The sequence below is a fragment of the Leptopilina heterotoma genome, unplaced genomic scaffold (assembly GCF_015476425.1).
Source record: "Leptopilina heterotoma isolate Lh14 unplaced genomic scaffold, ASM1547642v1 Lhet_227, whole genome shotgun sequence".
Lineage (NCBI taxonomy): Eukaryota > Metazoa > Arthropoda > Insecta > Hymenoptera > Figitidae > Leptopilina > Leptopilina heterotoma.
In genome coordinates, this window is record NW_025110945.1 from 1,233,234 (window position 1) to 1,257,370 (window position 24,137).

At 28.0% G+C, this 24,137-nt stretch overlaps 1 protein-coding gene across 1 annotated transcript; it reads right to left on the reverse strand.

Moving 5' to 3' along the window:
* Window positions 1–23,352: 23,352 nt before the first annotated feature.
* LOC122502321 lies at window positions 23,353–23,853 on the reverse strand. The gene has a single exon (XM_043612307.1). The coding sequence runs from the start codon at window positions 23,851–23,853 to the stop codon at window positions 23,353–23,355; it is 501 nt and encodes a 166-aa protein (XP_043468242.1).
* Between the last annotated feature and the right edge of the window lie 284 nt (window positions 23,854–24,137).

Sequence of the window (24,137 nt, forward strand, 5' to 3'; positions counted from 1 at the left end):
AATCCGCAGCATTTTTGGAAATTTATGAAGAAAAATAAAAAACAGACAATTATACCAGATGTTATGTTTTCTAACAACATTAAGTTAAATACTCCTGTTTCAATTGTTAACGCCTTCGCCAGCTTGTTTTGTCTTCATTCAAAAGCAACTTTTTTTTTCTACTGATAACATTGATATAGGCGATAACAAGGACCTTTTTTGTAACAATTCTTTTATTTTAACCAAAGAACAGGTATTTAAAGCAATTAAATTGTTGAAACCAAATTTTGTATCAGGACCGGACAACATTCCAAGTTTTTTCGTCAAAGACTGTGCAAGTGTTTTAGCCGACCTACAGTGAGCCAGCAGACCCCAGAAAGTGGCCAAAATGGGTAGTTCACAGAATGTGAGGAATTGAAAAGTTTTCATGTCATTAATACTAGTTTTTGGGGTCGCTGATTACGAATCCGAGTAATTCAGACTCTCCTAAATAAGTACATTATGAGTAATTTTATTTAACATTTTTAATAATTTAATAAATATAATTATTTTTTATATAATTAATAAAAATATAATAAAGATAAATAAAATAAAAATAGAATAAAATTTATTCAAAATGATATATAATAATAATAAATTAAATATTTAAAATAAATTATTTAATATATTAAAATATAATCCTTTGAAATTTATTTAATTTACTTAAAGTTTTCCAAAAAAGAATAATTATATTATTATAGACAATTAAAAGATAAGAAAAAACAATATATATTAAACTGCATGCTTTTACCTTTGATTTATAATAAGTCGTTTTATATATCGACTCAAATTTTTCTAACGATTCTTTTACCATTTCTCTGCCCCAAGACGATTTATAAAACGATTCGATTTTAAATCTAGGATCCAATATAAGCACGGCACAGTAAACCCAATTACTTTTGGCATAGTGCTTCATGAGCTTACTTAAACATGCTTCAAGCCCTTTTAACATGGTGTCATCTACCCAATTCATATCCATCTCCGATTTTCCTCGTAAATAATAATCAATTTCTATCGTGATTTGTCTAGAAGCAAGTTAAAGCCGATACCACTCACGAAAGAGTGACATATTTGTCCCCACTTAAAACTTCTGTCATCTCATTAAAATATTTTAAGAATTTGAAGACTTTCATCAAAATTAGCCACTCGTTTTCCAAAATTTGATAATCTCTTAGTTGATTGTTTAATTCGCACAATGAATGGAACACCAGGAAGTCACCTAGTGATTTCTAAATTTTCAGACCGGTTTTGGTCAGATTCTTCGAGGAAATTAGCCACAAAAAACAGAACACCAGGAAGTGACCTGGTGATATCCAAATTCAGACCGGTTTTGGTCAAATTCTTCAAGGAAATTAACCACAATAGTCAAAAATAGAACACCAGGAAGTCACCTGGTAATAACCGGATGACCAGGTCACTTTTGATCAACCTCTACGAGGAAGTTGACCTCATTTAATAAAAATGGAACACCAGAAAGTCACCTAGTGTTATCCGGATGTTCAAAACGGTTTTGGTCAAATTCTTAGAGGAAATGAATCACAATGGTCCAAAAGAGAACACGAGGAAGTCACTTAGTGATATTCAGCTATGCAGGTTAAACACAACGTTAAAAACAGCCCAGGTCACTGTTGATTAACTTCTACGTGGAACTTAACCTTATTTAAAAAAAAACTTCGCGTAGTTGCTCGGTAGAATTTTTACAGAAAATTTATAATAATATAATGAAATCAGGCTTTACAGGTTAGTATTGATCATCTTCTTCTTGGAAGTTAACTCACACGAAGTCATTCTTGTTTTTGCAAACTTACAGCAAAAAAAAAATTTTTATTACAATTTTAATGGCCTTTTTCACCTTTTTTGAAACTAGCTGATATTGTTTTTAATTTTAGTAAATAGATGTAATATAAAATGAAAATAAAAAATTATTAATTTTTTTTCGAAGTAAAATTTTTAATTGAATTTTTATATAATTAAAATAAACATTGATGACAAAAATACTTCTTTTAACGTCAGTTAATTTTGGTTTTATTCCATCCATTTTGACAGATTCTGAAAAGAAATTTTTTTTAATAATTATAATTAATATGTTTCGCATTATCTAAGTTGTAAAAAACTACTTTGCCTTTAACTTTGTCTTTTGATATTATCGACAATCATGTTTTTTCCAGCAAACTGTCATTTGCGCATTTTAACGAGTAATGTATTTTATCTTTTACTTTTTGTTACAAGAGAAAGAACAAAATTCGTAACTCTTTAAACTGCTAAAATAACATTTTTCGAGGGAAATAATAATTATTCATATCGGTAGAAAAAATGGAAAACTATTAAACTAATCGACTTTTTATTTTCGAAATTAAATTATTTTTATGTATAAGTAATATAACCTTATTAATTTTTGTAAGTTCTGCCTTTCCCTTTTCTGTCAGCGTCAAGGCCTCATCAATTATATTTAATAAATTTTTATTTTCCTCTTTAGGGCTTAACTCTTTCTCGAGTTCTATTGCCATCGCGATATTCCCCTTTCTTGCTTTCTCAACTAACCTCAACCTCTTTTCTTCGTACTTTAGTTTCTCCTGTTCTTTCAACTCTTCTCTAGTCACATCCTTCTTTTCAATTTCCTCTATTTTTTTATTCATTTCTTCTATTAGGTATTCGTCAGATTCTGAAAGTATTTTTGTTTACAATAATTATAAACAATGACATATTTTCATAATTTCGGAAAATTTTTTACACTTCATGCACAAAATGGTATCAAAATAATAAATTTTATTGTTTCTTGCTTTGTATATATTTTAATTCTCGTTTTCTGTTATGCGATCTATTGAAGTGTATAGAATCAAAAAACTTGAAAAAATTAAAGTTCACGTTAACAAGAAAATTATTTTTAAAAATCAAGTAAATGTGAATGTAGTCAAACGATAAAAAACTTATTATTTCGGTCGAAATTTAATAATTAATAAAGAAACATGTAATATTCGATTTTTTTCATTTATAACAGAAAAGTTAACACAACCTATTTCGCCAGGTATCCTTTTTTCGCAATTTTATCAGCTTTTAGAAAATTAAAAGATAAAATTTTTATTGTTTATATCTTCTACAATTATTAAAATAATTTTCTAGTCGTAATAAAAGGTTACAGAAAATTATGTCTGGTACTGTAGTTTTTGCATTTTGTATTAAACTTAACATATTGTAAATTAAATAGGTATATGAAAAAATACTAACCTGATTCCATAAGGAGTTTCCCTACTTTTATTTTTGGCTGCACAACATCTTCGGGGTACGCAAATTGAACTTTTGCCCCGATTTTTATTTCCATTTCGTCGGTTACTAAGATGGCTGATTTGCTAACCACATAAAACCAACCGTCTTTAATAAACGAATCTAATAAAAAGAAACGGTTTTCGTTGTTGCTCATTTTTCCTCTAATTTCAAAAATAATATTTCGTCGAAGTGACTTCTATATTTGTTTATCTTTTCTAAAGTATACTCTGAAGTTGTCTGCCAGCAAATCAGCAGTTACGGTCATCATTAATAAATTACTTTTAGTATAACAATACATTTTATCATTTAATTAAATACACTGTGCAACACATTTTTCTTTCCCGGTTGGCCCTAGTGCTAAATGATAGTATAAATATACAGTACTTTAACCCTCAACGGGTTTTTAAAATTTAGCTCAAATTTATTTTTTATAAGCTTTTGAAGTTAAACTCATTTTTGTGAAATTTTCTTAAAATTTTCAATCTTTAGCCATTTTTTAATAGAAAAATGTATGAAGTGATGTGTAAAGTATATGTATTAAATAAATTGTAATTAAAAAGGTGTAAGTATACTACTTATTTCTTTTATAGTGATTATAAAAGCTATTTTAACGAATTTTTCTGTATTTATTCAACATTTTTTTTTGTTTTTGTTGCCAAGTTTGACAATTTAATAAGATATTAGTAGAGAATATTAATATTAATAAATACATGTAACAATGGAATTCATTAAGGTAAAAATAAATAAAAATTAATTAATTAATTAATTAATTTCAAATAAGGTTTAAGCTGTTTTGTATTATAGGGTTGGTTCCTAATCATCAACTTCATCGCTGTCGTCAAAATAGTACAAGTCAGAATTCTCATTTTCTGCTTCTTCTTCCGTTCGCTCTTCCTGTACCTCTTCTCTATCATATTCGAAAATATTTTTACTCCACCAACAAATTTCTGCAAGTACTGCATCGGGAGATTTTTTTCCTCGGTATCTGTAAAGTTTTACATTTTTATATTAAAATGCTTGTTGAAATAAACAACGAAGCTCTTCACCTCATTTCAAATGGCATGGCAACTTGATGATAGCGTTCACCATGTTCGTCTGACTCTGTGGATAACTGTCGACTGAAATAATCAAGATGGAATTGCATAAAGTGGATTTTTAAGGACATGTGGACACCAATTTTCGAAAACGCAGCTAACATTGAATGAACAGAATTTTGGTAATCATCAGATTGATGATTTCCCAAAAATCCTGCAATGACTTCCTTTACATAGTGCCAAGCAGTCAATTCATCATTGGTTAATACATTGTTAAATGACTCGCTTTTTATCAATTTGCGAATATCTGGACCATTTACAATTCCTTTAGGAAGAAAATACGCAAATTTGAGTCTGAATGTTCGAAGTTTCAAGAATCTAGTATTAAAGTAACTATATTTATAAAGTTTTTATACCTTCTTTCAATTTGCTATGACTGAGTCGAGGGAAAATTTGAGCCAAAACATCAAAAACTTCAGGTCTTTTAACAACAGCTTTTAAATAATTTTTAACAATTCCGAGTTTTTCATGAAGTTTAGGCAATAAAATTTTGTCTTTTGGTACTAATAAATCTCGAATTACGTTTGCATTTTTAAGTTTACTCGACTCTCTGCTCTTCCATGTATAGTTTTTATACTGGTCGCCTTTATATCGTGAGTCCCAATCGCACATGAAGCACATGTGCTTCACGTACCCAGATTGCATACCACAAAGAATTGCAACAACCTTCAAATCACAGCATATTCGCCATTTATGTTTGTTATACTGAATCATATCCAGTATAATCTTCAATGAATCGTATGTTTCTTTGGTTTATATACTATATGCTACTGGAACTGGCGGTTTTGTGTTCGTTTTATGGAGTAAAACTGCTTTTAAACTTAATTTAGAACTATCAATAAATAATCTCCAATCATCCGCATTATAATCAATGTTCATGTGACTCATTAGTACTTCGACGTCATTACAGTACGCAGATGTTTTCTCATCATTCACAAAGAATAATTTTTGCAGTTCTGATTGCCGATTTCTGTATGCTGACACTTTTGTACCGCGTGCTAAAAGATTTTGTGACTTAAGAAATGAAGCCAATTCTTCTGATTTACGTTGGGTAAGTTCTAATTTCGAAACGATAAAATCTAGCTGACTTTGGATAATTAAAATTGGTTCATTGGATTTAGTTGGTTCAGGTTCATACAAAGAATATTCATCTGACAGTTGACTGAAATTTGTCTCTGCACTGAAGACAGATAGAAGGTCTGGACTTGGTGGTATTGGCAATGGAATGTTTTTTGAGTGAGGTAATGGAGTTTGAGCACTTACTACACTGACGTAGATTTTTCGTTTTAATTTTTTTCTATTCATTCCCGTGCTAGAATTCATACAGGCGTAACAATTTATTGAAACGTGATTCACCGGATCCGTCCAAATCATTGGTACACCAAACGGCATGCATTCAATTCTTCTATGCATCCAACTCATGAGGTTAGTATAGCAGTTTTTGCAAACAACATTTGGTTCCCAACTTACGTTCGAAACAACTTGATTATTAAAATATTTTTCGTAGGCAAATTTAAATTCTTCGCTCAAAGAACCATGCTTTATTTTAAGTGGTGTAAAGTGGCCACAAACATAACAAAAATTATTTATATTGCAAACCATTTTTACTTCAAAATGTTCTCGACACAAATAAAAATAAAACAACTGCTCTCATAAAATGAATGAATAATTTCAGGGTGTACTGTTTTTTAGGTTTAAAATTTGTTAACTGAATTTTTTATTATCAAATTTTATTATTTTTAATGTAATAAAATATTATGTAACAAGAATGTTTTAAAATAAAATTATATTGACAAAATTGGAAGGAAATAAAAAAAATTTTTAAAATTTCGGTAAAACAGAATTTTTTATAACTATATTGTAAATAAATAATCATATTTAAATTGTTTAATAATTTTTACAAGCAAAAAATGTTCAAAACAATTTTCTTAAAAAGTATTTTTATCTGTTTTTAAAATTATATGTCACGGAAGACGCAAGATTTTTCAAAAATATCACAATTTGTAACATGAACAAAAAAAAAAAATTTCATAAATATATAAAATGAACTAGGTTTGTAAAATCCTTTTGGGATTTCATTATTGCATACATCTACTTCAATTTAGGCCTACAATTATTTGGGAAAGAAACAATAAACCAAAAATTGTTGCACAGTGATATTAGTATTAATCATAATTATAATTAATATTTTAACATTTTATTAATTATTTATTTATTTAAAAACATTTTTCAGGAATAAATTATTTTAAATAAGCCCGCGATACTTTGACCAATCAAGTAATGCTTTTCAATCGCTGTTTTCAGAATTAGCTCTGGGTTAATCGTGATAGGCTAGATCTAACAGAATGATATTGAGTAAGTGTCATAGTGGTACATAGTTGGTAAACCTGCAATACACGCGGTATGGAATAGGTAAGGTTTGTGTCCTCAAGTGCGTAAATAACTGATAAATAACGTGTTGAGCTATGTCTTTTGTTTTTGAATATTTACGTGAATTCATGGTTTCCGCGTCATATTTTATAAAATTAGAATAATCTCACAATTTTCTAAGTTCTTGTTGATATTATTAAATAAAGTGACAGTAAATTTTTAAGTGAATGTTGAAGAAGAGATTCTAAACTTTTACATGAATAAAAGTTCATACTGGACGCATGTAAGAAGAATATTCAGGAAAAAATCTGCAATTTTTAGAGATGTGTGCTTAGAGGTGAGAAAAAAAATAGTTTTAAATATTTCCATTTGGTTTTTAGTATTCAAAGAAATATTATATTACATTGTGTTGATTCTAATTTTTAATCTTGGAGTGTTTTTCAAATTAAAATTTTATGGTTTATTTTTAAATAATAATAAAAATTTAATATTATTAAAAATATGTTTAAAAATAAACAAATGAAATTTTAACATAACCATATAAAAAATTCCATTTTTATCAGCATATTTTCTATTTGTTATCGCGAGTTACACAATTAAAGTAATAAAAAGCTAGGAAGAGTATAAGTAATTTAGTTTCTATAAATAAAAGTTACAATTATGAAATTTGTTCAATGTTTTTAGATATTATCGTTGATCGAGTATGGTTAGAGTTTCCACACGTGCGCCCTTGTTCATTTGGTTTACAAACATTTACGGACCATGTTACACATTTCATCAAATTGGAAGAATGTCAAAATACGAATACACGATGTTGCTATCGTTACTGCTCACATCAAGTCTTTAAACAAAATATTGTGAAACAGAATCCAAAGCACTGTTTACTTCTTTAAAGTTCATTGGGAATGTTATGGATTCAGTCGTTTCCAGTTTTAAAAGACGACTCAGAGGTGAGAAAAACAAAAAATGATTAAAAATATTTGCTCAATTCAATTATTTTCAAAAAAATATTCGAAATTTAATTATTTTCATAAATTATAAGATTTTTGCAGGAATTCAATTACTTTAGAATAGCATTTACAAAAAAATTTCGAAAAAATAAATTATTTTAAAAAAAATTTATACAACTCTTCACAATAATTTAAATACTTAGAATAGTAACATTTTTCATGGAAATTCAATTTTTCAAAAAAAAATTTTGATAAATTATAAGCAAAAAAATTCAATTAGTTTCACAAATAAAGAATTCAATTATTAAAAAGAAAATTTCTATAATATTTATTATATTTCGAAAAAATTAATTATTAAAAACAATATAATAAAATTCTTATAAAAATTTTAATTATATTTTTAAAAAAACAAAATTTGTCTTTGAAATTCAATTCTTTTTAAACATTTTAATAAATCTCTCGCAAAACTTCAATTGTTTTCATAAACAATAAAATTATCTTCTCAGGAATTCAATTATTATTTTTAAATATTTTAATAAACTTGTTTGAAATAAATCAATTCTTTTAAGCCTTTGAGGACCAAATTTTTTCTTAAAAAATCGCGATTTTTGATTGTAAAGCAAACTTTTTAGGAAAAGTTATTGAAGTTTTTTTTGTGAAGACCAGTATTTCTCATACGAAATGTTTCAGACTATGTGAAAATTATTGTTTCAATATTCAGTTTTAAAAATTAAGAAATTTATGCACGAGTTAATAGAATACTGTCATGTTGCCTGAAAGCAACACTGGTCCTCAAAGGGTTAAATACAATTTTAATTTATTAGATTTTAATAAAATTCTTCCCAAGAATTTTATTATTTACATAAAAAATTTTTCGAAATAATTCAATTATGTCGATAAATAACAAAATTATTTCTGAAAATTCAATTATTTTGTAGCACTTTAATAAAATTCTCTGCAAAATTCAATTATTTTCATATATAACAATTTTCATCGCAAGAATTCAATTATTTTTAAGAGTAATAAATTTTTTATTGGAATTACAATTATTTTAAAAAATTCTAATAAAAACGTTCGCACGTATTCCATTACTGTCAAAAATTTGAAAGTAGAAAGAAATAAATTATTTAAAAAATTTTATAAAATTCTTCAAATAAATTAAATTATTTTTAAAAATATTTAAATTCTTTCATGAATATAGTACAATTCGTTGCAGAAATTCAATTTATTAGAAGGATAAGAAAAAAGTAAATATTTTTGATGAAAATTAGGAAAAAGTCAGGAAAATAAAAAATATTGAATGGAATTTTTATCAGTAAATTTTCTATTTGTTTTCGCGAGTTAGACAATTAATGTAATAAAAAGCTAGGAAGAGTATAAAAGTAATTTAGTTTCTATAAATCAACAAATAAAAGTTACAATTATGGAATTTGTTCAATGTTTTTAGATATTATCGTTAATCGAGTATGGTTAGAGTTTCCACACGTGCGTCCTTGTTCATTTGGTTTACAAGCATTTACGGACCATGTTACACATTTCATCAAATTGAAAGAATGTCAAAATACGAATACACGATGTTCCTATCGTTACTGCTCACATCAAGTTTTTAAATGAAATATTGTGGAACAGAATCCGAAAGCGCTGTTTACTTCTCTAAAGTTCATTGGGGATGTTATGGATTCAGTCGTTTCCAGTTTTAAAAGACGACTCAGAGGTGAGAAAAATAAAAAATGATTCAAAATATTTCATCTTCAGAATTTATGTATTTATTATATTACTAATTTTAATACAGTAGTATGTACTATTGTTTACGTTATGCTACTATTTAAATATTTTTTTCAGATTTTATCCACTGTTAGCTACTATTTCTGTTTTCTTGAAAATTTCCACTACTTTAAATTCGCCAATACTATAAATAAAAAAAAATATTCTCAAAAATTATAATCAAATTCGTTGCAAGAATTCAATTTATTAGCAGGATAAGAAAAAAATAAATATTTTTGATGAAAATTAGGAAAAAGTCAGAAAAATAAAAAATATTGAATGGAATTTTTGTAACTTTCGTGAAGTGTCTAAAACGAGTTTTTTGGTCAAGTTTCATTTTTAGATAGCTACTTTTTACTACTTTTCCTTAGATAGAATGCTACTTTTTTCTACTTTTTTAAAATTAATTATCGAGTGCGAAGTCTGCAAATTTAATTTATTTAAAGTCTAATTGACCTCTTTTTATTATACTCGCCTTAAAAGTAAAACTTTCGAATTTTGATCATTTTCAATTCTAATAATATTGTTACAAATAGAAAAAATACGTATTTTTTTATTTAGATTTTAATTAATATTTAATATTTTCACAAAGCTTATGAATTTTTATGTGTATTTTTGTATGGAAATAATTTACTTTTTCGTGGATTCATTATCAAATCGTTAAATATCAATATTATTTTACCTGAGTACTCTGATTCTCTTTAGAAATGTTCAAAGAATGTCATCCAATTAATTATTCATAAAGTTTTTGAAATTGTTTCTTTAGAGAACTACCAAAAATGACTTATAAATAATAATGATTATTACCTCAACATTAATAATTTTTATCTTAAAGACTTAAGGGGGGAGTAAGGTTTATTCGGTGGAAGAAATGCATATTTTTAGGAATTTTTTTTGACGATACAGAGAGAGTTATTTTATTTTATCACTTTGCATACAATATTGCAACATTTGAACAATATTTCTTTAAATTTTCATTAAAAAATATTGAGAATTGGGCGAGGTAATGTGATTTTTCTCAAGCGCCTCCAAAAAAGTTGATTTGCGGTGTACGCTGTAACTCGTAACATAATCATTAAAATAAAAAAATCAAAGTGCATTTATCAAAGGAGATGTTTCTTAAGATTTCCTCGTCTTTCAAATAGTGCAAATTTTTTTTTTAATTCAAAATTTTACTTACTTTTTTTAAAAACAAAAATATTTTTGACCTTTTTTTTTAAACTAGATTTAATTAATTCTACTTTGTTCACATATAATAAAAAATTTTATTTATAAATTACTACGAATTTTGACAATCTTCCAAAAAGGGTAACCACAATTTTAAGTGCGGAACTGACAAACGAATAAAGGTGGTTGCAAGAACAAATAGCAAGACAAAATTTGAATTTATTGTTTTCGAACATGAATAATTCCTATGACACAATTTTTATATGTTTGGGAAAAGAATTTGGGAATATTTTTTTGCGAAAAAAAATCGTTGGGAAACTTGTTTTGAAAAAAGTGTCCCCTTACCCCCAGGGATACCTGAGGAATTATGTGAAGAAGCACTCTGTAAAATTGCAGAACGATAGGTCAAGTAGATTTTGAGTTATCGCGTACACGGACTTTAAAAATAACAATTTTCTGAAAAACGCTTCAATCTTTATGGATCAAATGCACAATACTTGACTTAAGCATTATTTTTACACATTAAAACGCAATTTAAAAACTTGGCAATAGAACATTTCTTACGGCTCAGGAATCACTATTTCAAATAGTGTATCAGGAAATATTTCAAATTTAAAAACAAACAAATTACAAATGATTATTTAATAAAAAACATGAATTCTGAAGCCTAGACCAACGGAACTGAAATGCTCATAACTCCGTTAATTTTGCTACGATTGACTTAAAATTTTAGCACAATATTCTGGAGATATTATGCATTTATTAAAAATTTTTTTTAAAAAAAATACAATAAAAAAATTTTAAGACCTTACTCTCCCCTTAAATACATTTTTATAAACAACTATAGGTACTAATTGCACACTTGCAGGGCTCGGATTGTGCGACTTTTTCGACTTTTCTAAGGAAATGTGACTTTTTTCGACTTTTTTGTGAAAAAATGCGACTAATCGACTTTTTCGAGATTTTTTTTAGTAAAATGCGACTAATCGACTTTTTTCAAATTTTTCAATTACTTTTCGACTTATATTGTAAATGGCAGAAATCTTTTTTTGTAAACAATATTGTTCACAAAATCATTCTTCTCTTTAGGGAAAAAAAACATAACATATTATCTCGTTTCTTAATATTTTTGTAGGAAATTCTCAATTTTCATAAGGAAACAATTTGCATCATTTCTATTTCTTAATTACAATTGCTTTAATCAAATTTAAAGTTTTTTAAAATTAATGAAAAACAAATGTTTATAAATTCTATTTGTCAATTAGAAAGTGAAACTTTTAAAATTTTTAGAAAATTGAAGGAAAAAGTTTTAGTCAAAAAATGATCTGTTACATTTATTTACAACTTTCTTTCAAATTTTTCAAAAACATCAATAACTTCTTTTTTAAATAAATATTTTATTATTATTTTTCCACAGGAAATAAAATTCTTCAAAAGATTTAAATTCAAACCTTTTTGAAATTAAACAACTTATAAAAAATTGTTATAAAACATGAAGAAATCGACTACTCCGAGTCTTCGACTCGGAGCAATTGATGTCTTCATGTTTTATTACAATTAAAGATGACCGAGTGATAAAATCATTATTTTATATTATAAGACTTAATAAAAAAAAATTTTTAATTATTTTTTATGAAAATAATGGAATTATTGAGAAGAAATGTATAAAACATTAGTAAGTAATTGAATTTTGCAGAATAATTTTGATATTTACAAAGATAATTGAAATTTTGAGGAGAATTTTAAAAAAATTTCGAAAATAATTTAATTTCTGCCAAGAATTTTCTTACTTTTTGAAGATAATTGAATTTTGCAAAGAATTTTAACAAAACTCTTGAAAATAATTAAATTTTCAGGATGAATTTTATTATTTATAAGGATAATTAAAATTTTGACGAGAAATTTAAAAGAATTAAAAATAATTGAATTTCTAGGATGAATTTTATTACTTTTGAACATAATTGAATTTCTAGAATGAATTTTATTATTTATAAAGATAATTTAACTTTTGATAAGAATTTTATTTAAAATTTTTGCAAATAATTGAATTTCAGAGGATAATTTTATTACTCTTAAAGATAATTGAAACTTTAAACAGATTGTTTTAAAAATGTTTAAAAGTAATTGAATTTTGCAGAAGAATTTTTATATTTGTAAAAATAATTGAAATTTTGAGGAGAATTTAAAAAAAATATGAAAATAATATAATTTCTGCCAAGAATTTTCTTACTTTTTGAAGATAATTGAATTTTGCAAAGAATTTTAACAAAACTTTTAAAAATAAATAAATTTTTAAGATGAATTTTATTATTTATAAGGATAATTAAAATTTTGACGAGAAATTTAAAAAACAAGTTGTTCATTTCATGATCATTAAGCTTCCTCAATATAATATATACCAATTGTTTAATTTTTTATTTTAGAATAATTATTTTAAAGTGTTAAGATAAATTGTCAAAAAATACAAAATTTCAATTTTTTGTGAAAATATAAAATATTTATTAATTCTATAAATTTTGATAAAATATATACTTTATATACATGAATCGATTCGTTTTTATGTCAGGAATGCAATTTTGACAAAAATTAATAAAAATTTTAATATAGAAAAAAGTTATTTCAAAAAATCCAAAAATTAAAAAATTGTTGAAAAAATTTTTTTTTTTAGATATTTTTAAAAATTCTTTTGTCTGATTTTTGGTATTCGTGACCGTAATACACCTACAAAATTTTATCAAAATCCGTTTAGACGTGTAAGAGAAAACTTGTCCACAAGAATCGGTGACATACACACACACACACACATACACACATACATACACACATACATCCGGACATTTGTTCCTCTCGACGAATTATGTATACTAAACTTGAAAATTTGTAAAAATAATTGGTTCTAAAAAATTCGGAAATCGACATCACTATAAGGCTTCCTTTATGAGGAAGCAAAATTAATAATAATTGAATTTCTAGGATGAATTTTATTACTTTTGAACATAATTGAATTTCTAGAATGAATTTTAATATTATTTATAAAGATAATTTATCTTTTGATAAGAATTTTATTTAAAATTTTTGCAAATAATTAAATTTCAGAGAAGAATTTTATAACTCTCAAAGATAATTGAAATTTTGAACAGATTGCTTTAAAAATGTTTAAAATTAATTGAATTTTGATTTTTTTTAAAATAATTGAAATTTTGAAAATAATTTAATTTCTGCCAATAATTTTATTACTTTTAAAAATAATTGAATTTCTAGGATGAATTTTATTAAAATTCTTTGCAAATAATTGAATTTTAGAGAAGAATTTTATTACTCACAAAGATAATTAAAATTTTGAAGAGATTTTTTTTTAAATGTTTAAAAGAAATTGAATTTTGCAGAAGAATTTTGATATTTATAAACATGATTGGAATTTTGAGGAAAATTTAAAAAAAAATTTTGAAAATAATTGAATTTCTGCAAAGAACTTTCTTACTTTTTAAGATAATTGAATTTTGCAAAAAAATTTAACAAAACTTTTAAAAATAAATAAACTTTCAGGATGAATTTTATTATTTATAAGGATAATTAAAATTTTGACGAGAAATTTAAAAGAATTAAAAATAATTGAATTTCTAGGATGAATTTTATTACTTTTGAACATAATTGAATTTCTAGAATGAATTTTATTATTTATAAAGATAATTTAACTTTTGATAAGAATTTTATTTAAAATTTTTGCAAATAATTGAATTTCAGAGGATAATTTTATTACTCTCAAAGATAATTGAAATTTTAAACAGATTGATTTAAAAATGTTTAAAATTAATTGAATTTTGATATTTATAAAAATAATTGAAATTTTGAAAATAATTTAATTTCTGCTAATAATTTATTACTTTTGAAAATAATTAAATTTCTAGGATGAATTTAATTAAAATTCTTTGCAAATAATTGAATTTCAGAGAAGAATTTTATTACTCACAGAAATAATTAAAATTTTGAACAGATTTTTTTTAAAAAGTTTAAAGAAAATTGAATTTTGCAGAATAATTTTGATATTTATAAACATAATTGAAATTTTGAGGAAAATTTAAAAAAAAAATTTTGAAAATAATTGAATTTCTGCAAAGAATTTTCTTACTTTTTAAAATAATTGAATTTTGCAAAGAATTTTATCAGAACTTTTGAAAATATTTAAATTTTTATAATGAATTTTATTATTTATAAAATTTTGAATATAATTGAATTTCTGCGAAGAATTTTATTACTTTTGAAAATAATTGAATTTTAGAGAAGAATTTTATAAAAAATTTTTTTAAATAATTGAATTTCGTAGAAGAATTTTATTATTTATAAAGATAATTTAACTTTTGATAAGAATTTTATTTAAAATTTTTGCAAATAATTGAATTTCAGAGGAGAATTTTATTACTCTTAAAGATAATTGAAATTTTGAACAGATTGTTTTAAAAATGTTTAAAAGTAATTGAAGTTTGCAGAAGAATTTTTATATTTGTAAAAATAATTGAAATTTTGAGGAGAATTTAAAAAAAAATGAGAATAATTTAATTTCTGCCAAGAATTTTCTTACTTTTAGGCCAGTCGGTGAGTGCAAAAACTGCCCAAAAATGCAAACAGCAGAGTCTCAACGGTTTCTGGTAGTTTGGGGGCTCCTTATAAGAGCCCCACAGTTTGCTTTCGATTTCCGGGTGCGAAAAACAGTGTAAACAATCGCCAAAGTTTGTAAAACATGGTTTTTCGATGCTCGTTGCTTCCGGTTAAGTTTTAGGGGAAAAAGTTGTTATTGAAAGTTGTAGAGCTTGAAAATACCTTTCAAATGATGGGTCATATGTTAAAAAAGGTTAATTAGTTTAGTTGCAAATGAATTTAAACCATTAAAAATAGCACTTCTTTAATTGTTTAATAACTTTGTTAATAATTATCGAATTTGTTCATAACTTACCAGGAAAGTTCTCCTTGCGTAGCTGAATAAATCCCAAAAAAAATTAACCAGATCGGAGAAATAGTTTATGCATAATTCCATTTGTTAACTAAAAACATGTAATTTTTCAACGGAATTTCCCCACTTTTGGTACATCGAAATTCGATTTTTTTTGGAAAGTACACTTAAGAAGTCAAACTTTCATCCTATTTAAATGGCCAATTGATTTTTTTTATCTAAGTGCATAATAAAAAGGGTTAAAAAAGAGTGTGTTTTTTTGTCATAAACAAATGGAATTACTCAGCCAATTTTCACTTTATCAATTAGCTATAAACGGCATATAATTCCATTTGTTTCCACAAAACTTTTCAAAAAAAAATCCGACTTAACTTGAAGGGGGGGTGAAGTTAACTTTTTAACCCTTTAAAGCCCGAATTATTTCCACCGATTCGATTTCAACCACACTTGGTATATAATGGTTTTTGGGGTCGCTGATTACGAATCTGAAGTCAAAATTGCAAAATTCAAAATGGCGGATCCAATATGGCGGACGAAAAAATAAAAAATAATGAAATTTATATGAAACTTGTCACTCGGGGGTTTTTGGGGTCGCTGATTACGAATATGAAGTCGAAATTACAAAATTCAAAATGGCGGATCCAAAATGGCGGACGAGAATTAAAAATTAAATAGGATTTACTTGAATATTGTTAACAGCTGACTATCATTTGTTCTATTTCATTCAAGTCATGCGCTCCAGGGTTGTCAATTGTTTTTATTGATTGGCCAGCTGATTTTCATTTGTTCTTTTTCGTTCGAGTCAAGCGTTCCAGGTTTCCTTTCACAAATGGATTAAATATCTTACTTTTATTAAACATAATTCGCTCTATTAAATCCACCATTATGATTCTTAACATTTTAACCTCAGAAACCCCAAAAACTCAAAGCATCAAATTTAATGTCAATCCCATTAATTTGTTATTTTTTTGTCTTTCATATTGTATCCGCCATTTTGAATTTTGCAATTTTGACTTCATATTCGTAATAAGCGACCCCAAAAACTCCCGAGTGACAAGTTTCATATATCTCCCATTATTTTTTTGTCCTCCATATTGGATCCGCCAAATTAAATTTTGCAATTTTGACTTCATATTCGTAATCAGCGACCCCAAAAACACCCGAGTGACAAGTTTCATATAAATCCCATTATTTTTATTTTTTTGTCCGCCATATTGGATCCGCCATTTTGAATTTTGCAATTTTCACTTCATATTCGTAATCAGCGACCCCAAAAACACCCGAGTGACAAGTTTCATATAAATCCCATTAATTTTTATTTTTTTTGTCCGCCATATTGGATCCGCCATTTTGAATTTTGCAATTTTAACTTCATATTCGTAATCAGCGACCCCAAGAACCCCCGAGTGACAAGTTTCATATAAATCCCATTATTTTTTATTTTTTCGTCCGCCATATTGGATCCGCCATTTTGAATTTTGCAATTTTGACTTCATATTCGTAATCAGCGACCCCAAAAACCCCCGAGTAACAAGTTTTAATCGAATCTGATTAATTTTTTAAAATTTTTTTGTCCGTCATAGGAGAAAATGTATCTTGACACTTTTTTTATTTATTATTATTTTAATTATTTATTATTATTTTTTTACTTTTGTTTTTTTTAATTATCTGCTGGAAGAGTTTTACTAGAGCTAAGAATTTAAAATTTGTAGTAATATGTACTAGTTTCAAAGTTATGATGACTTTAATGCATTTGTGGTACAGCGTATGTACCACTGGGCGTTAAAGGGTTAAAAAAAAATTCCTGAGAAGTTAATTAGTAATATTTTTTATTGAAACTCGCACGACTTTTAGTTCAAAACATGTATTTTATGAAAAAAAATTGAACTTAACGTTTTGTGCTTTTATTTTTCATTTATATCAAGTGAAAGTACTTGAATATTTTTTTCAACCCTTGGACGGCGGAGTGGGGGAACTCGGTACGCGGGAATTTCGCCCGCCACAAACAGAATTCAGCCGTCAAATTCACAAAAATGGTCATAACTTCGTTAATTATTGACCGATTTTAATCTTTTTTTTTAATTCCATGTATTTTTTTATGCTGAATCCAAATATGAATTTATATATTTTTTAAATAAAATATTTTTTGTGGAAATAAAAAAAATTTTTTTTAACAACAAATTTTTATTATTATTTATTATATTTAACAAAAATTTTTCTTCGTACATCTTATTTCATTTGATCTAAAATAATGTTATTTAAAAAAAAACTGAAATTATTTACCAATAAGCGTGTAGCATCGAGTTTAAGCGTTGTAGTGGCAAAATAATTATTTTTTATGGGTTAAAGTAATTTTATTAACTTTTTTTTAAATAAAAACAAAGGTGTGTTATAAAAGAAACAATATTATCTTTTTTATTAAATACTATTTACAATAAACATATTTTTAATCATAATGATAATGCTAAAATGAATGATGAGTGTATGGATGATTAAAAATATGTTTATTGTAAATAGTATTTAATAAAAAAGATAATATTGTTTCTTTTATAACATACCTTTGTTTTTATTTAAAAAAAAGTTAATAAAATTACTTTAACCCATAAAAAATAATTATTTTGCCACTACAACGCTTAAACTCGATGCTACACGCTTATTGGTAAATAATTTTAGTTTTTTTTTAAATAACATTATTTTAGATCAAATGAAATAAGATGTACGAAGAAAAATTTTTGTTAAATATAATAAATAATAATAAAAATTTGTTGTTAAAAAAAAATTTTTTTATTTCCACAAAAAATATTTTATTTAAAAAATATATAAAGTCATATTTGGATTCAGCATAAAAAAATACATAGAATTAAAAAAAAAGATTAAAATCGGTCAATAATTAACGAAGTTATGACCATTTTTGTGAATTTGACGGCTGAATTCTGTTTGTGGCGGGCGAAATTCCCGCGTACCGAGTTCCCCCACTCCGCCGTCCAAGGGTTGAAAAAAATATTCAAGTACTTTCACTTGATATAAATGAAAAATAAAAGCACAAAACGTTAAGTTCAATTTTTTTTCATAAAATACATGTTTAGTAGTAGAGCTACACGGGTTCTGGCCCAGTTACCGACCGTCGGTAAGGTAGATTTCCTAATAGCTCACTTTCAGGTGGGTTAGAAGGGGTGTTCTACTTTACCGACCGAGTTTTCAGTACCGGCCGCCACCGCTAGATGGCGCCACCACTCAATTTAAACCCCCTTAGAGGGGTAATAAAATTTTTATTTTTGAATTTTCAAGTGGGTTAGAAGGGATGTTCTGTTTTACCGACATCTGTGTTCTGGCTGCCACCGAGAGATGGCGCCACATGTGAATTCCAACCACTTGGCGGGAAATTTAAATTTTTTATTTTTAAACTTTCAAGTGGGTTACAAGGGGTAATTTTAAATTTCGCGCCACTAAGTGTAAGTTGGTTGATGTTCTACTTTACCGACCTTGATGATAATGCTCCTATAAAAATGCCGGTAAGTTACCGACGTTTACTACATTGTAGTTGCGCGCGCCTGTGGAGTAGTGGGGAGTTGCACAGTGGGGAGGTGAGTATAGTGGGGACTGGGGTATAAGTTACGGAGCGCGGGCCACAAACATCAGTTGCATCTTGAATGGTGCAGCAGTCTACTTCCAGGTTTTCAGGGTTCCAGAGTTTTCAGAGTTTCTTTCCAGAGTTAATTTTCAGAGTTTTTTTCGTATCGAATTTAGGAGTTATTGATTTTTTATTATAGGTTTTTTTTTAATTTTTGTGTTCTAGTTTGCATTAGTTTTAAGTTGGTGGTGGTTTTTTTTCTATTTTAGGGTTTTTTTTGTTCTATTTTGTATTAGTTTTTAAGGTGGTGGTGGTGGTTTTTTTTTTCTATTTCAGGATTTTTTAGTTTTAGTTGTTTATTTTCAGGATTTTTTTAGTTTTAGTGGTTTATTTTTAGGATTTTTCAGGTCTTTCTTAGTTTTAGACGTATTTTTTTTTAAAGTTTCTTTCAGATTTAGCTATCAAGATGCCAAAGTGCAAATCGCGAAAGAGGTCTCGTCAACGTATTGACATGGAAGAGTACAATGAAATGTGTCAAGAATCTGACAAATTCATTACAACAGCGGAACGTCAGCTCATTTCAACGATGGCTATGACTGCTGAGGATAAAATGGTTACAGCATTCCAATGGCAGAACAAGTGTCAACGGTATATAAACATTTTCCGAAACTTTTTACGTGAGTCTGATTTTTCATCATCTCAAAGATCTAGGTGTTTAAATTTAAGACAAAAAATGGAATACTTGCTCTACCATTTTGATACTCTAACGAAACGTGGTGCGGGTGTTGAAGTAGTGAATGAAGGAATGAAATGGGTGGATTTTGAAGAAGCGTTTGAGGGTCGTTTACAAAATAGTGCTGTAATGAATTTAGATTACAAGGATATTAATGAATTCCTTGATGATGCCTTTACTTTATTTAAAGTTAACATTGAAAAAGCTTTAAACAGGTTTGGTCCGCTGAAAGTTTACACCGTATTGTTCGCGAAATTTGTTAAAGATTCCATTGATGGTAAAACCCAAGAAATATCAGATTTAAAGACATTCATCGCGAAAACCGGTGACATTTTAGTTACAACCCCATTAGAAGAGTGGTACAATGTTTATGTTAAACAAGTAACCTTAAAAAGAATGGAGGAATTCCAAGAAAAAGATTCTAATTGGAGACTTCATTCTATTGAAAGGTTGGAGGTTAACATTAACAAGTACAATCCCATGCGCGCAAGTTCTTATATTAATTTGCCAACTTCTATCAATCGAAAGCATGCCTGCATTAATGTCCAAAATGCTGATAACCAGTGTTTTAAATGGGCAATATTGTCAGCACTGTACCCAGCAGACAAACACGCAGATCGAGTTTCAAAATATAGACCCTATGAAGATACACTCAATTTTAGTGGTATCGAATTTCCTGTTTCTCTCAAAGACATTTCTAAATTTGAAACCCTAAACAACATTTCCGTTAACTTGTATGGTCTTGTTAAAAGAGATGAGAAGTTTACAGTTTCACCTCTTCATCTTTCGTCTCAAAAGAAGATGAATCACGTCAATCTTCTTCGAATTGAAGATCACTATATAGATGAAAATCTAAGTGAAGATGATGATGATGAAACTGATATACCTCTCATATCGTTTAACTACCATTATGTCTGGATAAAGGACTTGTCGAGACTTGTTAGCTCAGACTTATCAAAGCAGAAAAATAAAAAATTCATTTGCGATCGTTGCTTACATTATTTTCTGAATCAAGAAAAGCTCACTCAACATGAAGAGCATTGTCGAAAAATGAACGACACAAAGATTAAATTACCCCAAAAAGGTCAAAATACAGTCGAGTTTAAAAATTTTCAAAATAAGGAACGTGTTCCCTTCATCATTTATGCCGATTGTGAAAGTCTGTTAATTCCCTCGGCAGCACCCCAAGAACCAAAAAATACTGAGGTGTTTCAAAACCATAAAACTCTCAGTATTGGTTATTACTTAAAGTGTAGTTTCGATGACTCTTTGTCTGTGTACAAAGCATCACCTAGAGATGAGGAAAATCCAGCTAAATGGTTTTCTTTAGAATTAAAGAACTTGGCTGATAATCTAGATTCCATATTCAAGAACCCAGTTCCCATGGAAACATTAAGTCCACAGCAGTTGGCAGCTTTTCGAAATGATATGACTTGTCATATTTGTAAAAAGAAAATCGCGTATGGGGATGTGAAAGTACGAGATCATTGCCATCTAACAGGGAAGTACCGCGGACCCGCTCATCAAGATTGTAATATTAATTACCATGAATCGCAGATCATACCTGTTGTCTTTCATAACCTAAGTGGCTATGATGCACACTTTATCATTGAATCTATTGCTACAGAATTTGATGGTACTGTTAATCTACTTCCTATTAACAAAGAAAAGTACATTAGTTTTACTAAAAATGTAAAAGGTGGTTTTCTAAAATTTCGTTTTATTGATTCTTTCAAGTTTATGGCATCATCTCTGGATAAGTTAGCATCCTATCTCGAAGAATACAAAATTGTAAATTCCGTTTTTTCAAACTACAGCGACGATAAAATTCAATTATTAACGCGAAAAGGAGTTTTTCCTTATGAATACATTGATTCAAGGGAAAAACTCGACGAAACAGAGTTACCGCCGAAAGATAAATTCTACAGCACATTGAACGATTCAAATGTTTCCGATGAAGACTATGCACATGCGCAGAAAGTGTAGAGTGAATTTAGTTGTCAAAATCTTGGTGATTATGTATACTTGTACATGCAAACCGACATACTGTTACTCGCGGACATTTTCGAAAATTTCAGAAACCAGTGTTTAATCTCGTACGGTCTAGATCCAGCACACTATTATACTACACCGGGTTTGACTTGGGACGCAATGTTAAAGTATACGGAAGTAAGACTTGAACTCTTGACAGACATTGACATGGTAATGTTTATTGAACGAGGAATAAGAGGTGGTGTAAGTCAATGTACAAATCGATATGCAAAAGCTAACAATCATTACATGGAACAATTTGATAAAAATGAGGACACGTCTTACATCGTATACTTTGACGCAAATAATCTATACGGTTGGGCAATGGTTCAACCGCTTTCCTATGGTGGCTTCAAGTGGGTAGAGAATGTTGATAATAGTTTTGATTTCAATGTTGCAGACGATGCGCCTACGGGTTACATTTTGGAAGTTGATTTGGATTATCCAGATCACCTTCATGATAAACACAGCGATTTTCCATTTTGTCCGGAACGCTCGAAGCCACCAGGGTCAAAAGAGGAGAAGCTCCTAACTACCCTCCTACCGAAACGAAAGCACGTTCTCCATTATCGTGCCTTAAAACAAGCTATTGCCAACGGTCTCGTGTTAGTTAAAATTCATCGCGTCATAAAATTCGAACAATCCACATGGTTGAAAAGTTACATTGACTTTAATACCACGCGAAGAACAAACGCCAGTAATGAATTTGAGAAAAACTTGTTTAAATTGATGAACAACGCGGTATTTGGCAAAACAATGGAGAACGTGCGAAAACATGTTGACATCAAACTTGTGACAAAGTGGGAGGGTAGGTATGGAGCTGAAGCCTTAATAGCAAAGCCTAACTTCCACAGCAGAGCCATCTTTAATGAGAATTTGGTTGCTGTGGAACTTAGGAAAATGGAGGTACTAATGAACAAGCCGGTGTATGTTGGCTTGACTGTTTTGGATGTGTCAAAAACTTTGATCTACGACTTCCATTATGATTATATGTTGAACAAGTATGATGAAAAAAAATTGAAATTATTGTACACCGACACCGATAGTCTGATTTATGAAATCAAGTGCTCAGACATTTACGCCGATATGAAACAAGACATTATGAAATTCGACACTTCTGATTATCCGGTTAATAACGTGTACAATATTCCGCAAGCCAACAAAAAGATATTAGGTCTCATGAAGGATGAATGCAATGGAAAAATTGTAACAGAATTTGTTGGCTTGCGGAGCAAAATGTACAGCGTCCGTGTAGAAGGGAAAGATTTAATAAAAAAGGCTAAAGGTGTCAAAGCAGGAGTTGTTAAGAAAAATATCGACTTTGATGATTATGTTTATTGTCTTCGAAATATTAAAATGCAATCTAGAACGCAATATTCAATTAGGTCGAATCTTCACAAAGTACAAACTTTGAAACAAACGAAAATTGCACTTTAACTATATTACATATCAGATTTTTTTATCCAACTATTATGTGAGCTATCGAATCCAAGCCATTTCACGTATACATCATTACCACGAGTCTTGAGAACTTTTTCTACGAGGTAAACATCTGGATATTGGACTTTCAGCAATTCTTCTTCGTAGAAACCACCTTCGATGGGTTGATTTTGGTAATCTTTCAGCTTGTATGTAACTGGTTTTGTTGATTTAACTTTATCCACGGTGAATACTTCCGTTGTCCAGTTGGGAGTATATCCTTTTTCAAAGATATTTTTAAACTTGCTAACTCGAACTCTGTCTCCAACTTTGAATTTTGATCTTTTCAGCGGAATTCTACGTAGTTTACGGATACGTCTCAGCAGTTCTCTTGTATCTTCTAAGGTGACATCTTTGGGTTTCATACCAATAGTACGATGCTTTTTATTATTGTACTTTGTCATGAGAGTTGGTAAAAGATTAATCCATTTATAATTGCCTTGCAAGCTGAATTCAGGCCACATCATGTTTTTTAGAGTGCGGTTAAATCTTTCAACAATTAAGGCTTTCAAATTACTATATGTAGAATAGAGATTAATGTTAAATTCTTGCATTAAACTCTTAAATTCAGAATTGTAAAATTCTTTTCCTCTATCAGTATGCAAATTTTTTGGAATTCGGCCTTGTTTGAGAATAGTTTTCATGGCCAAAGAAATATCCTTTCCATTCTTACTCTTTACAGCTACAGCCCAGGCATATTTGGAAAAAATGTATATAACTGTGAGCATGTATTTGAAACCTTTATTAG